General features: G+C 42.1%; 2 protein-coding genes across 2 annotated transcripts in view; one reads left to right on the forward strand and one right to left on the reverse strand.

Moving 5' to 3' along the window:
• Window positions 1-2,963: 2,963 nt before the first annotated feature.
• LOC138967008 (phosphatidylinositol-glycan biosynthesis class W protein-like) lies at window positions 2,964-11,427 on the reverse strand. Its single transcript, XM_070339449.1, has 7 exons — window positions 11,273-11,427; window positions 7,385-7,789; window positions 6,969-7,137; window positions 6,334-6,584; window positions 5,890-6,034; window positions 5,496-5,607; window positions 2,964-3,729 (listed from the first exon to the last, which is right to left on the reverse strand). The coding sequence occupies exons 1-7, from the start codon at window positions 11,425-11,427 to the stop codon at window positions 3,485-3,487; spliced, it is 1,482 nt and encodes a 493-aa protein (XP_070195550.1). The 3' UTR covers window positions 2,964-3,484.
• Window positions 11,428-11,514: 87 nt separating this feature from the next.
• The window catches only part of LOC138967009 (required for excision 1-B domain-containing protein-like), a 14,546-nt gene continuing 13,295 nt past the window's right edge, over window positions 11,515-12,765 (forward strand). Inside the window, exons 1-2 of the mRNA XM_070339450.1 lie at window positions 11,515-11,574; window positions 11,991-12,144. Coding sequence (XP_070195551.1) covers window positions 12,038-12,144 — 107 coding nt within the window. The 5' untranslated portion in view covers window positions 11,515-11,574; window positions 11,991-12,037. The remainder of the gene's footprint in view (window positions 11,575-11,990; window positions 12,145-12,765) is intronic.

Raw genomic sequence — 12,765 nt, forward strand, 5'->3', positions numbered from 1 at the left:
CGATAGCTATGCTGGCCCTCTAGTCTTTCCTCAAGTTTTTTGGGGGGTTCGGCCTCTCAGGTCTGGGACATGAGGGTCCTCCTCCAGAGTGGGTTCCTCCACTCGGGGAGGTGGCTGGAATCCTTTTGGATCGCTCAGGGGACTTTTTTCCCTAGCTCTGTTTCCCCCTGGACTTAGACCGCTTTATGGATGCGTTTTCGTCTAGATGGGGCCTGCACTGGCAATTGCAGTCTTGAGGCTGTGATGTAGACGCAAATCCTTGGGCTACTCTTTTGCCTGAGGTTAGGAGCAGTGGCTCTTAGTCTACTAGCCTTCCCTTTTTTGCTATTTACAGGCATGGCCTGTTGCATTCGGGCAATTCTTCTGTTGCTTCTTATGTGAACTAGCTGGGGTGAGCAAGTTCTCGCTCCCTGTCAGACAGAGTATAGGGGATTCTGATTGAGTTTCACACTAAATCATTTTCTCAGGGGAATTTCTCCCCGGCCAGCTCTGCGATCTGGCCGACTCGCTCAACAGGTCCTTTCAGGGCTTGCACAGGGGTTGGCCCATCTTCTGACGGGTCTGGAGGCGTGCTGTTTGTGTTTTAGATCATGGGTTCTGACTCTGGTCTTTGGGAACGAAGCATATATTTCCTCCACTTTATCTGTGTATGCTCCTTTTTTGGCCTCCTTGGCCAATTGGGGATTTAGAGCGGGGGTGCAACTCCTTAGCGCCCCTCTCTCAAGCCAGGTGGTTTTTCACCTCTGTTTCAGTTTTTGGCTTTGGGCAGCTGGGCCTCTTCTTTGAGGTTCCGGCTTCTCGGCTATCTCAGCTGTTTTGAAACAAATAGGCCTCTCTTCTGTTGCTCATGGCGCTCTTGTCGGCATGATCAAGGGACCTTGTTTTACGAGGTTTAGAGGCTCCCCCTTGTTTAGCGCGTGGGACTTTGTTCTACTTACTCTGGGCCTCAGCCCTATAGGGCAGTGAGGCGCATGCGTTTTTGGGGTTTGCCAGAGGATGTAGCCTTAGGGCTTTTGGTTCCGTTTGTTCACGGTTTTTGGCCAGGTTTTGGGGTTTCAGAAACCTGGTCAATATCCTCTGGTGTTTGATTCCCTCCTCTCGGGAGGATTATCGCTCCGGGAGATTCGGATTTTCTAACTGTCTGGTTGGACTTTTTTAATCCCTTTTTTGACGTTACTGTCTTTTGGAACCACGAGCTTTAGCTCAGGTTCTTATTTCTTTACAATGGAGCGAAAGAGACGTCTTTTATTTGTCTCTCTCTAGGGGCTCTGCTACATTCATAGGACAGTCCTATGAGTGGTACGTTCTGAACAGGGGGGGGGGGGGCGTTCAGTCCTCCCTCTATTCCTTTTCAGGCGTTCGGGAGTCTGGTGTTCTTCTCTGGCTGGTGGTGTTCCTCTCGCCTATGCGAGGTTTGCCAACAGCTCGGGTACAGATGTTGTGCTTCTTTTATTGCCGTGTTGCGTTCTGGTCGCCTAGGCGAAGCTTTGCAAACGGCTTACTGGAGATCAGATGATGTGTTCATCGGTTTCTATCTTCGGGATATCTCCTGCACGCGGCTAGATGGCTCCAGTTCATTGCTGGTTTTAGTTGCTGCAGGGCAGGTTCTTACAAGGACATAAGTAGGTTCCCTCCACCTTTAGGAGGAATCTGCATTCATAAGAATTGGAGTAAGAATATGTGATTAAATCGAAAATTTTTAATTAAATTTTGATTTAATATAATATACTTACCCAATTCTTATAGTTAATACCCTCCCATCCGTCCCCGCTGGATTATGTCCTTGGGGGTTTGTTTGACTAATAGTCTCGAATGATTATTACGGATGCTGGCGCTCGCGTGGTGCGCAGGGTGTTATGGGTAACTGAGCAAGGTCAGGCCATAGCAACGGCTATGGCGTCGCTTTTAGCTTGGTTACCACCCTACTAAGGGCAGGTAATTTGAGAGGTTTTTCGACATCTAGCATGTGGGACTAAAGTCAATGCATTCATAAGAATTGGGTAAGTATATTATATTAAATCAAAATTTAATTAAAAATTTTCGAACTCATTTGATGCAATGTCACATCCCAAGCTCCAAAATTTGAAGTTTTGAATAAGATGTACGGGCAAAATCCAACATACATCTCAAATGCATGCAAACTAAGCAGGGAGAAAAAACCATGACTAGCATCATCGCCTTTTTAAGCTGATCGGCTTGGTTAATAAAGATCCCAGCATGTGTTGCTGTATTTTTTCTATACTTGTCAACTGCTCAGGAATTAGAGTGTGTATATTATACTTTTTCATGTCATTTGTTTATCAAATAAATTCCAATCTACCCCCCGCGGGTTAGGGGGAAGAATTTACCCGATGCTCCCCAGCATGTCGTAAGAGGCGACTAACGGATTCTGTTTCTCCTTTTACCCTTGTTAAGTGTTTCTTGTATAGAATATAGTCAATGTTTGTAAAGATTTTAGTCAAGCAGTATGTAAGAAATGTTAAGTCCTTTGTACTGGAAACTTGCATTCTCCCAGTAAGGTCATATATTGTACTACGTTGCAAGCCCCTGGAGCAATTTTTGGATTAGTGCTTTTGTGAACAAGAAACAATTAACAAGTGGCTCTATCCCATCTCCCCCCCTTTCCCCGTCGCGATATAGCCTTCGTGGTTGAAAACGACGTTAAACACCAAATAAAGAAAGAAAGAAAGAATTCCAATCTAACTAACACAACCACAAAATGTGTTAAACAATGTAATTGTTGTGTGAAAGGCAATAACAGAAATAGGTCAAGCATACAACACACCCATTAGTTAACAAAATATGTTCAAGTTGTAAAATTACATGTCTCTCAAGACACTTGAAGGACATTTGCTGGAATGTACTTGCAAGACAGTTGAAACATTTACCACACCCACTGTTACGTCCGTATGCGCATGCATGCATGAGCTCACGCACACACACATCTAGAAACACATATTGCATCACATTTAGAGTGTGTATTCACTGAGCAAATGCATATGAAATTCAGAAGCTCAACAAAGTTTCTGAAATATCTTGAATGTCAAAGTTTGTCACATATCGCACACACAGACCTCAGGACACAATTTATAATGCATTGGCTACAAAACAAAACAAAAAATGTAACCAAATTAACAAGCGTACAATTAAAAAAACATGGACAACGTGTATGTTTATAGCATCCTCAATGCTTATAGCTGTTTTAGGACCTTCACAAGCACCAAATGTATCATTCAGATCATAAAATGCTGCCACCACTTTTTTTTGGTCAATATTGTAATGTTTGTGCCAGTATTTCAGCCCAGTCAAGTCTTACCAGCCATTATGCATGACAAACTGTTAAATTAGAATAATTATTTGGCACTCATCTGAAATCGGCTGTGCTGCTCGTAACGTTCATAGGGCTGGTATGATGAACAGGTAAGGATCAAAGGCATGAACACAATCAACGCAGAAACTCTTCCAGTTAAAAAAAAAAAGAACATTACCAAAACTTGGTGTAAATTTTCTTCTTGTCCATGTACACAATGACCCCAGACAAAACGAAAGTGTAGAGCAAGAGGGCAGAAACGGCCACAGCTGCAGACATGTGGTGCGCAGGAATGCTCATGTTGACCACACCGGTCATCACATTAGACAGAAGGAAGTAGAACAGGCCGTTCGCATTCACCGCATGAAGCATGCAAGGGGTTGCACTCTTTAGTCCTGGGACCGACAGCAGCTGGGCCTCTGTAAAATATCAAACAGGGGGGTGCTTATATATATTCATAAGACTTGCTGCAGCACATTTGTCCCAAATGCAGATTAATACAAGATGGAAGCCTCAGATCATCTAATATGTCGCAAGACTAAGCAGGCCTCCTTTAGGTCTCAAAAAACAAACGGAGAAACAACTACATAGATTAATAAACAGACAACTAAATAGACACAAAAATAATTTTTGACTCACATGCGAAGCAAAAGTGAGTCTATGTACTCACCCGAGTCGTCCGTCCGTCCGTCCGTCCGGACGTCCGGACGTCCGGACGTCCGGACGTCCGTCCGTCCGTCCGTCCGGAAAACTTTAACGTTGGATATTTCTTGGACACTATTCAGTCTATCAGTACCAAATTTGGCAAGATGGTGTATGATGACAAGGCCCCAAAAAACATACATAGCATCTTGACCTTGCTTCAAGGTCAAGGTCGCAGGGGCCATAAATGTTGCCTAAAAAACAGCTATTTTTCACATTTTTCACATTTTCTCTGAAGTTTTTGAGATTGGATACCTCACCTATATATGATATATAGGGCAAAGTAAGCCCCATCTTTTGATACCAGTTTGGTTTACCTTGCTTCAAGGTCAAGGTCACAGGAGCTCTTCAAAGTTGGATTGTATACATATTTTGAAGTGACCTTGACCCTGAACTATGGAAGATAACTGTTTCAAACTTAAAAATTATGTGGGGCACATGTTATGCTTTCATCATGAGACACATTTGGTCACATATGATCAAGGTCAAGGTCACTTTGACCCTTATGAAATGTGACCAAAATAAGGTAGTGAACCACTAAAAGTGACCATATCTCATGGTAGAAAGAGCCAATAAGCACCATTGTACTTCCTATGTCTTGAATTAACAGCTTTGTGTTGCATGACCTTGGATGACCTTGACCTTGGGTCAAGGTCACATGTATTTTGGTAGGAAAAATGTGTAAAGCATGTGAGTCGTATGGGCTTTGCCCTTCTTGTTTTTAAATTTAAATTAAAAAAATCTGCCAGTTGTAAAGGCCTTCCTTTATGGAAGAATTCTGGAAATAACTGCCTTCCGGAAATAACTCTGTGTTGTGAAAGAGTGAAAATACTCTTGGAAAATATGAGGCATGCTTTCCCACTCGGGCCCTCCATCTGTGCACTGAGGGACACGATCACATCAGCAATGCCGATTGTCTGCTCTGATCTGCATACTTTCGAACGAAAAGAGCATTATATTGAGCAGACAGTGTAAAACGCACAGATCGGAGCTAGTCCTCACTATATAGGATGTCACTTGTTCCCATGATTTCAGTGGCACAGATCACAGTTGCATGCAAAGACCACGATTCGCTAGTGACTGGCCTACAATGTGATGTGTAGCTTGCTTCAGTACATGTTATTATTGAAAAATTAGAAAACTTGACAGGGTTATTTCTGGACATCATCTATTGACCATGAAGTTGACTTCCTGAAGACTGCGTGAAGTCATTTTGCTGATTCAGTGCCAAAGCTTTTTGCAGCGAGTTTTGGGAAGTAGACTTTGCCCACTTAATATCAGGCTTTATGTGTATAATTTGTCAACCTGAGGTGCATCTTTTCCTTCACTATTGATTATCAAACACATGATGCCACTTATTGCACTTCCGAAATACTACACACTTAGGTATTCACTGCATTCAGATTTATAAGCAAACAGTGACAAAACTTGTCAACACACCAAAAATGATGATACCCTCAAAGAAAAGAAACCAGCAGTGTACCTGTACTTGGGACATCTATTTTCTTACGATCTGCAATGACAAGAGCACTGATGGCAGTGGATGCAAGATCTACTGCTAAGCATGACCACATCACCTGCACACTCAGTCCCACCTGCACAGTAAAATAAAAATAAAAAATCGGCCATATACAATGGAATACAATTTCCTCCCTGTGCACAACAATCATAATATCCTATAAATATATTTACTTACTGGAGGAAGTTTACAAGCCTCACCCTCCTGCCACACACACACTCAAACCCACTATGTACATATTGCACACTTATCCTCTAGGCAACATTGCTTACAATTACTGACTCAGAAAACATGCTCAGAGAATTCTATAACTTCCATTTCAAGCACAACCTCTGTTATCAAAACACTCTCCACTCACAATCCAGAAAACAAATGTGATGTTCGCCATTCGTCGAGAGGTTGGCTGCAGCATGGTAGATGACAATGACTGACTAATGTAGCTCACAGCAGATATCAGCAATAGCAACAAGAACGTCTTCCCCCAGTCCATGAATGTCTGTTTCCTGCACATACAATTTTAAGCTGTGCACTTGTACACTAATAATGCAAATTTATTTCCACTCTTGAAAGAAGAAAAACAAACAAGGCAAAAGGCAGATTTATTCAGAAAAAACAGCAACCCATGACTTTGCTTGCATCAATGAGCTCATAATTTATTTATCTCACTGGATGCAAAATAAATGCATTTCCAAGAAGCAATTGTCAAACTGTCTAGTGTAAGTGCACATTTCACAGCAAAAACCTTCATCTTTAGAACTGAAAATTAACATATAAAAAATGCATAATATAATGTTCCACCTACTTTTTGCTAAAGATAAGACTGCCTAACTGCACCCCAATGAGGTACAAAGCAATGTAGCCAAACGAGGACAGAATTCCTTCACGATTGGCGTCCAAGAGACCCTGGCGACTGCCCGATCCATCTCTCCCATGCAAAATGTAGTCTGTAAGCCCCATGTTGGACAAAGCATACTGGTACGCTGACATGAAAAGTACTGCTACAGCGGTGCTCAACCGGACCGGACAAATGCAGAGCAATGCCGTGGAAGCCACCTGAAGAAATGAAAAAAAATCAACAAATCAGTTTAATGTGTGGACACTTTTTTGTGTAATTTCAGGTTAGTTGAAAGAAATCATCGCATTCTTTGGCAAAATGACCGTGTACCTTGAATTTAACCACAGCATTTAGGGAAAGAAAGAATTAAAGAGCTATAGAAAGAAAGAGCTAAAGAAAGAAGTTAATAAAAAAAGAGAAATCCTTTACTTTCAGGATTATTCTTTAATATAGGCATTAATTATTCTTTGCCTTGGGTATTCTTTGCCTTGGGTATTCTTATCTATATATTTTGATTCAAGTGCACATGCACTGACACAAGAGGTCACCAACGAAACTTTTTTTTGAGACTGACAAAACAAGTCAAACTTTAAGAAGCAAACCTTCACAATGGCAAGAGTGAAGAAGAAGTTCCAGTGGACACCATACTCTGTGACGTGCTCATGGTAGTCTGTTCCTTTCACCGCAATGAGACGACCAAAGCCAAACACCAACAGAGGCAGCGATGACTGCACAGACCTGATTGCACGGTGTACAAATTCTTTGGCTGACCTGAATTAAAGAGAAAACCAGCTTCAGATGACAAGTTTTATTATTGCACAAAAGATTGCAATGGACACAACTGTGCACATGAACATACCCGCTACACTTACTTACATACATAGAGGAACCACACTTATCAGCTAAAGAGCATTGAAAATGGATTTACACGCTGCAAAGCTGAGTTAACCTTTGTATTTTTTACAATAAGCGCATATACACTCAAAGTAAAAAAAAACACACACCAAAAAACACTTACTGGCAAGGATTACTTCTCCCTCTCGATTCAGGAGACACAAGAGCATTACTGATGACAAAGCAGCCAACTCCAATGTCCATGTAACCGGTCCCAAATGTTTCCGTCTTGGCGAATCGTCGTGGAAATGCAGGGAAGTCCACACCAAGAATCAGTATAGCAGTGCTGATGTTCATGAGTGCCCTTGTGTAGTTCAGAAACGGCCTCTGAGATTCCATCTCCATGTTCAGAACTTTATTGAAGTCGCCGGCCAAGTTGGCATTTTTTTTGTAAAGTAATGCGAAAACACAGGAGACAAAGGCAGCACAAAACAAGATGATACTGACAGCACTGGTCACGTGGCTTAGAACAGTGTCCATGAGGATGGCAGGAACAACGACAAGAGAAAAGTCTAGCACTACTCTTGGCCTGGAATGAAAACAGAATCATATAGGAGAACTTAATCTCAAGTCAGGTATGTATATAATTATATATATTTTTTTTAAAGTTTCAAAACAGCAAGATATAGTGCATGCAATCACCAGAATTAAAGCTGATGATAAAAAACTGCCCACGAATTAAACAAACCACCCTATACACCCCCATCTAAAGGGGGAAAACAACAACACACAAATTAATCTTCAAAATCAAGCATCATGTAGTAGTTGTAGTAGTGGTTAGGGACTGGATTGGTATCCATAATTAAGCCTCACGGCTTTTTTCGCGTCCAATCTCATTATCAAATTTGTTGCAGGATATCAATTATCGTACATGTACAAATAAAGTGACTCAGTCATGAGTTTTTGTATGTCCAGCAGATTTTTGAAAGTGTTAATAGTTTGTGCATTTTTAACAACATCAGACAGTGTGTTCCATGATGGTGCAACTCTGTTAGAAAAGGAATGTTTCCGGATATTAATTTTACTAAATTCAATAAAGATTTTGTCTATTTTTCCTCGTTACATCAGTGGTAGACTTCTTGAAAAAAGACTCGACTTTGACATTATCAATACCCTGAAAGATTTTATCTGAGTCTTCTCGATTTAAGGGTCGGGAGATTGAGTACCCGTAGTCTTTCAACATAATTTATGTCCTTTGCACCCTTTCAAGGGCGGCTGATTGACGCTTAAGATACGGATGCCAGATGACGTTGGCATATTCTAAATGTGGTCTACTTTTCTTCTTCTTCTTCAGCGTTCCAGAATTTTCTGGTTACGTGTGAGCTCGTTTGCCCATTTGGGTTCCCCACACTATACTCTGAGAGCATAGTCAGCTCACTCCGCTTTCGTTGAGTAGGCATGCTGAGTATTTTCGTGTTTCCATAACCCACCGAACTCTGACATGGATTACAGGATCTTTTCCGTGCGCACTTGGTCTTGTGCTTGCGTGTACACCCGAAGGGGGTTAAGTCACTAGCAGGTCTGCACATAAGTTGACCTGGGAGATCGGAAAAATCTCCACTCTTAACCCACCAGGCGGCAGCGACCGGGATTCGAACTCACGACCTCCCGATTAGGAGGCCGACGTCTTACCACCACGCCACTGCGCCCGTCTAAATGTGGTCTAAACAATGCTTTATACAATTTTGTAAATGTGTCATTGTCAAGATAGGAAAATGTTCTTTTTATTATGCCAAGCATTTTATTCGCTTTATCCCAGCGAAGCTGGAGGTATCCCATATACTGTAATCGACTTGAGAAATGTTCACACCGATAATACATGATAAAGAAGGATTCGTTGTGCCCGATTATGGGCTACAGTTGAAGATGGAAGTTCACCAAAAATTGGGACCATACTAACAAAAATACGGTGGGTAAAATTGGCGCCCCCATTTTTTCAGCAAACGCCACCCAAGGCCGCTTTGGATGGGTAGAAATTCTGTACTTTCCAAGTCTATTTGTGTGTGGTTGTTCAAGACTATGAATAAAGCTCGCGTGAGAAGATTACGTCACGGTCAAAAGTCTTTGACGTCAATTATTGCATCATGACGTCATGCCTCCCTGTAGTCTTTCTCTCTCGCGCGGTGTGTGTGTTTGTGTTCATTTTGTGCACATGTGTTAGTGTTACTGTTTGTGTGTGTGTGTGTGTGTGCGCACGCGTGCATGAGTCTGTACTCGTGTGTCACAGTGTGAGTGTGTGTGTGGTGTGTGTGTGTGTGTATTTGTGTGTGTGTGTGCGCACGCGTGCATGAGTCTGTACTTGTATGTGTGTGTGTGTGTGTGTATTTGTGTGTGTGTGTGCGTGCACGCGTGCATGAGTCTGTACTCATGTGTGTGCGCGCACGTGTGTATGAGCCTGTACTCGTGTGTGTGTGGGGTGTGTGTGTGTATTTGTGTGTGTGTGTGTGTGTGTGTGTGTGCGCGCACGCGTGCATAAGTCTACTCGTGTGTGTGTGTGAGTGGGTGTGTGTGTGTATAAGTGTATGTGTGTGCGTGTATGTGTGTTTGTTTGTAAAGGTGTGTTTGTCCGTCTGTCCATATGTGCGTATGGGTCTGTGTTTTGTGTCTATGAAGTTTTTGTGAGAGTGAGTGAGTGCGTGTGAGTGAGTGTGTGTATGTGTGCGTGTGTGACTTGGGTGTGTGTGTGTGTGTGTGTGTGTGTGTAAGAAAGACTGAGAGAGAGGGAGAAAGAGTGTGTGTGTGCATGAGTTTGTGTGTATGTTTGTGTGTGTATGGGTGTGTATATGTGTTTGTTTGTAAAGGTGTGTGTGTCCGTCTGTCTATGTGCGTATTTGTTTGCTTGCTTAACGCCCAGCCGACCACGAAGGGCCATAATTATCAGGGCGGTGCTGCTTTGAGATATAAAGTGCGCCACACACAAGGCAGAAGTCGCAGCACAGGCTTCATGTCTCACCCAGTCACATTATTCTGACACCGGACAAACCAGTCCTAGTATGCACTAACCCCATAATGCCAGACGCCAGGCGGAGCAGCCACTAGATTGCCAATTTTAAAGTCTTAGGTATGATCCGGCCTGGGTTCTAACCCACGACCTCCCGATCACGGGGCGGACGCCTTACCACTAGCCCAACCGTGTATGTGCGCATGAGTGTGTGTTTTGTGTGTATGAGATTTGTGTGAGTCAATGTGTGAGTGTGTGTGTGTGTGTGTGTCTGCGGGTGTGTGCGTGCGTAATGCGTGCCTATGTACATGTGGGTGTGTGGGTGTGGGTGTGTGTCTGTTTGTATGGGTGTGTGTCTGTTTGTATAAGAGAGAAAAAGAGAGAGAGAGAGAGTGGGTGGGTGTGTGTGTGTTTGTACGTGTGCGTAAGTGTATGTATGTGTGTTTGTTTATATGTGCGTATAGGGGTGTGTTTTGTGTGTATGAAGTGTGTGTGAGAGAGTGAGTGAGTGCGTGTGAGTGAGTGTGTACATGTGTACGTGTGTGGGTGGGTATGTGTGTGTGTGTGTGTGTTCGTGTGTGTTTGAGAGAGAGAGAGAGAGAGAGAGAGAGAGAGAGAGGTTTGTCTTTCGCTGGGGTATGCAGTGCCTTGGCATTGCACATCTACTTAATTTATTATGTTTTGAATATGTTTGTCAAAACTCAGGTGATTGTCAAATGTTACACCCAGATCAGATGTTTTTCCTCCTCGCACTTCATAACTGTTTTCATTTCATCATTCACCATCATTGAATAATCATGTCTTGGATTATTTTTGCCCATATGCAGGACTTTACACTTAGATACGTTAAAATACAAGTTCCATTTATCTGGCCATTTCTGGAGATTATCAATGTCATTTTGTATTCATGCAGAGAGTAAATACATTATGAAGGTAATGAACAGAATCATAACTGTTAACAATAAACACACAAAAATACATAGCAATAGCTATACAGGAAAATAGACCACGCTCTTAACCTGTTGCTAATTCCTAGGCACACCACGAAATAGCTGCAACAGTAACACGTACCAAAGAGGCAAACTGCGCAAGCCGAAGACCAGTAGCAGAATATCTCGAAGCAGCAGACATGCGCACGGAGTTATTGTCATTACGGCCACCTCTGCCACAGTCGTTCCATTATGTCCACTGACAAACTGTTCATGCTCTTTTTTGTATGATGCCATGATGGTGGTAAAAACTTGAGCAATGCATCAACCTTTCTCGGAAGTAAAACTTTCACACGCTCTGTCGTCTGCAAGTGGCCATGTTGTCAAGGGAGCATACTCTCAATTGCATTTTTGTCTTTTAAACAGAAACACTCAGGTTTGATGGTGCGTGTTGCTATTTATTTGCTTTGAGACGTGATTCGTTCTCGATTAGATGTTCGATTGGGATGTACACCGAGTCACTCTACTTAGATAAATACCACGAACGTATTACGTAAACAAGTATGCCAGGCAACATTATTCTTGGAGGAAATGTGACATGGACAAAAGTGAAGTAGTCTACCGGAATAAACACAAACTGGCTGTTTCAATCCTAGTCCTACCAACGATCTTATAGATCTGCTAATACGCTGAACTTTTAAAGCATAGTGTGTGTGTGTGTGTGTGTGTGTGTGTGTGTGTGTGTGTGTGTGTGTGTGTGTGTGTGTGTTGTTTTTAGTACGCATTCTGATTTTTTTTTAATTCCCAGTTGAAATTGGGATAAGGTAATGTGACCATAATTGTGTAAACTTTTGCTTCAGACAGGCAGTGTTTGTACACCTAACAGTAACACTAACAGCATCGGACCATGGCTGATTCGGCAGAAGGGGGAGAGAGCGCCAATCCACTTGATCTTCTAAAGAGATTCTATGCATTGCAAGAGGAGAGGGTAGAAGCTTACCGTTTTTTAGAGAGGTCGGTATATTATTATTTGCATATTCCATTACCAACTTCTTTGTCTGTGGATTTCTAGTGCGCACATATTTTTTGTATGTATGCCTACAAATAATGAGAGAAAAACATTGAAACAAGACATAAATTAATGTTCTGTTGTGTATGTTGCCTTTTTATGCATCATCAACTCATTATTCAGATAATGATGCACATCAGAGATTGTAGCCTCTTAATTTTTGCCAAGACTCATAGAAAAAGAAAGGCCCTGACCTGTGCAACCTTGCTCATAAATAATCCATCAATATTGTAAGCAACAAAAATTAAGTCTAACATCTAATATAGGTCTATGGTCAGACTTTCTTTTTTTTGGTCAAAATTTGATGTAACAAAAAACATGTTTCGCTCATGGAATGAAAAGGTAACTTCTCGATCAGGTGACAACAGCTCTCACGTATACCGTCTGGACATAAAAAATCAAAAAAATTACAAGCCGTCAGAAGGAATCTTAGACACATTTTTAATTTTGAAAATAGCCACATTTGTGCACCACATACGAATTTCTCACTCAAGGTAAGTTAATTGTCTATTTTGCCACACAGGACGTATACCTACTTTCTTTTTTTCTCCTTACCTGCAGCGGTT

This window comes from Littorina saxatilis, linkage group LG5 (assembly GCF_037325665.1).
Source record: "Littorina saxatilis isolate snail1 linkage group LG5, US_GU_Lsax_2.0, whole genome shotgun sequence".
NCBI lineage: Eukaryota > Metazoa > Mollusca > Gastropoda > Littorinimorpha > Littorinidae > Littorina > Littorina saxatilis.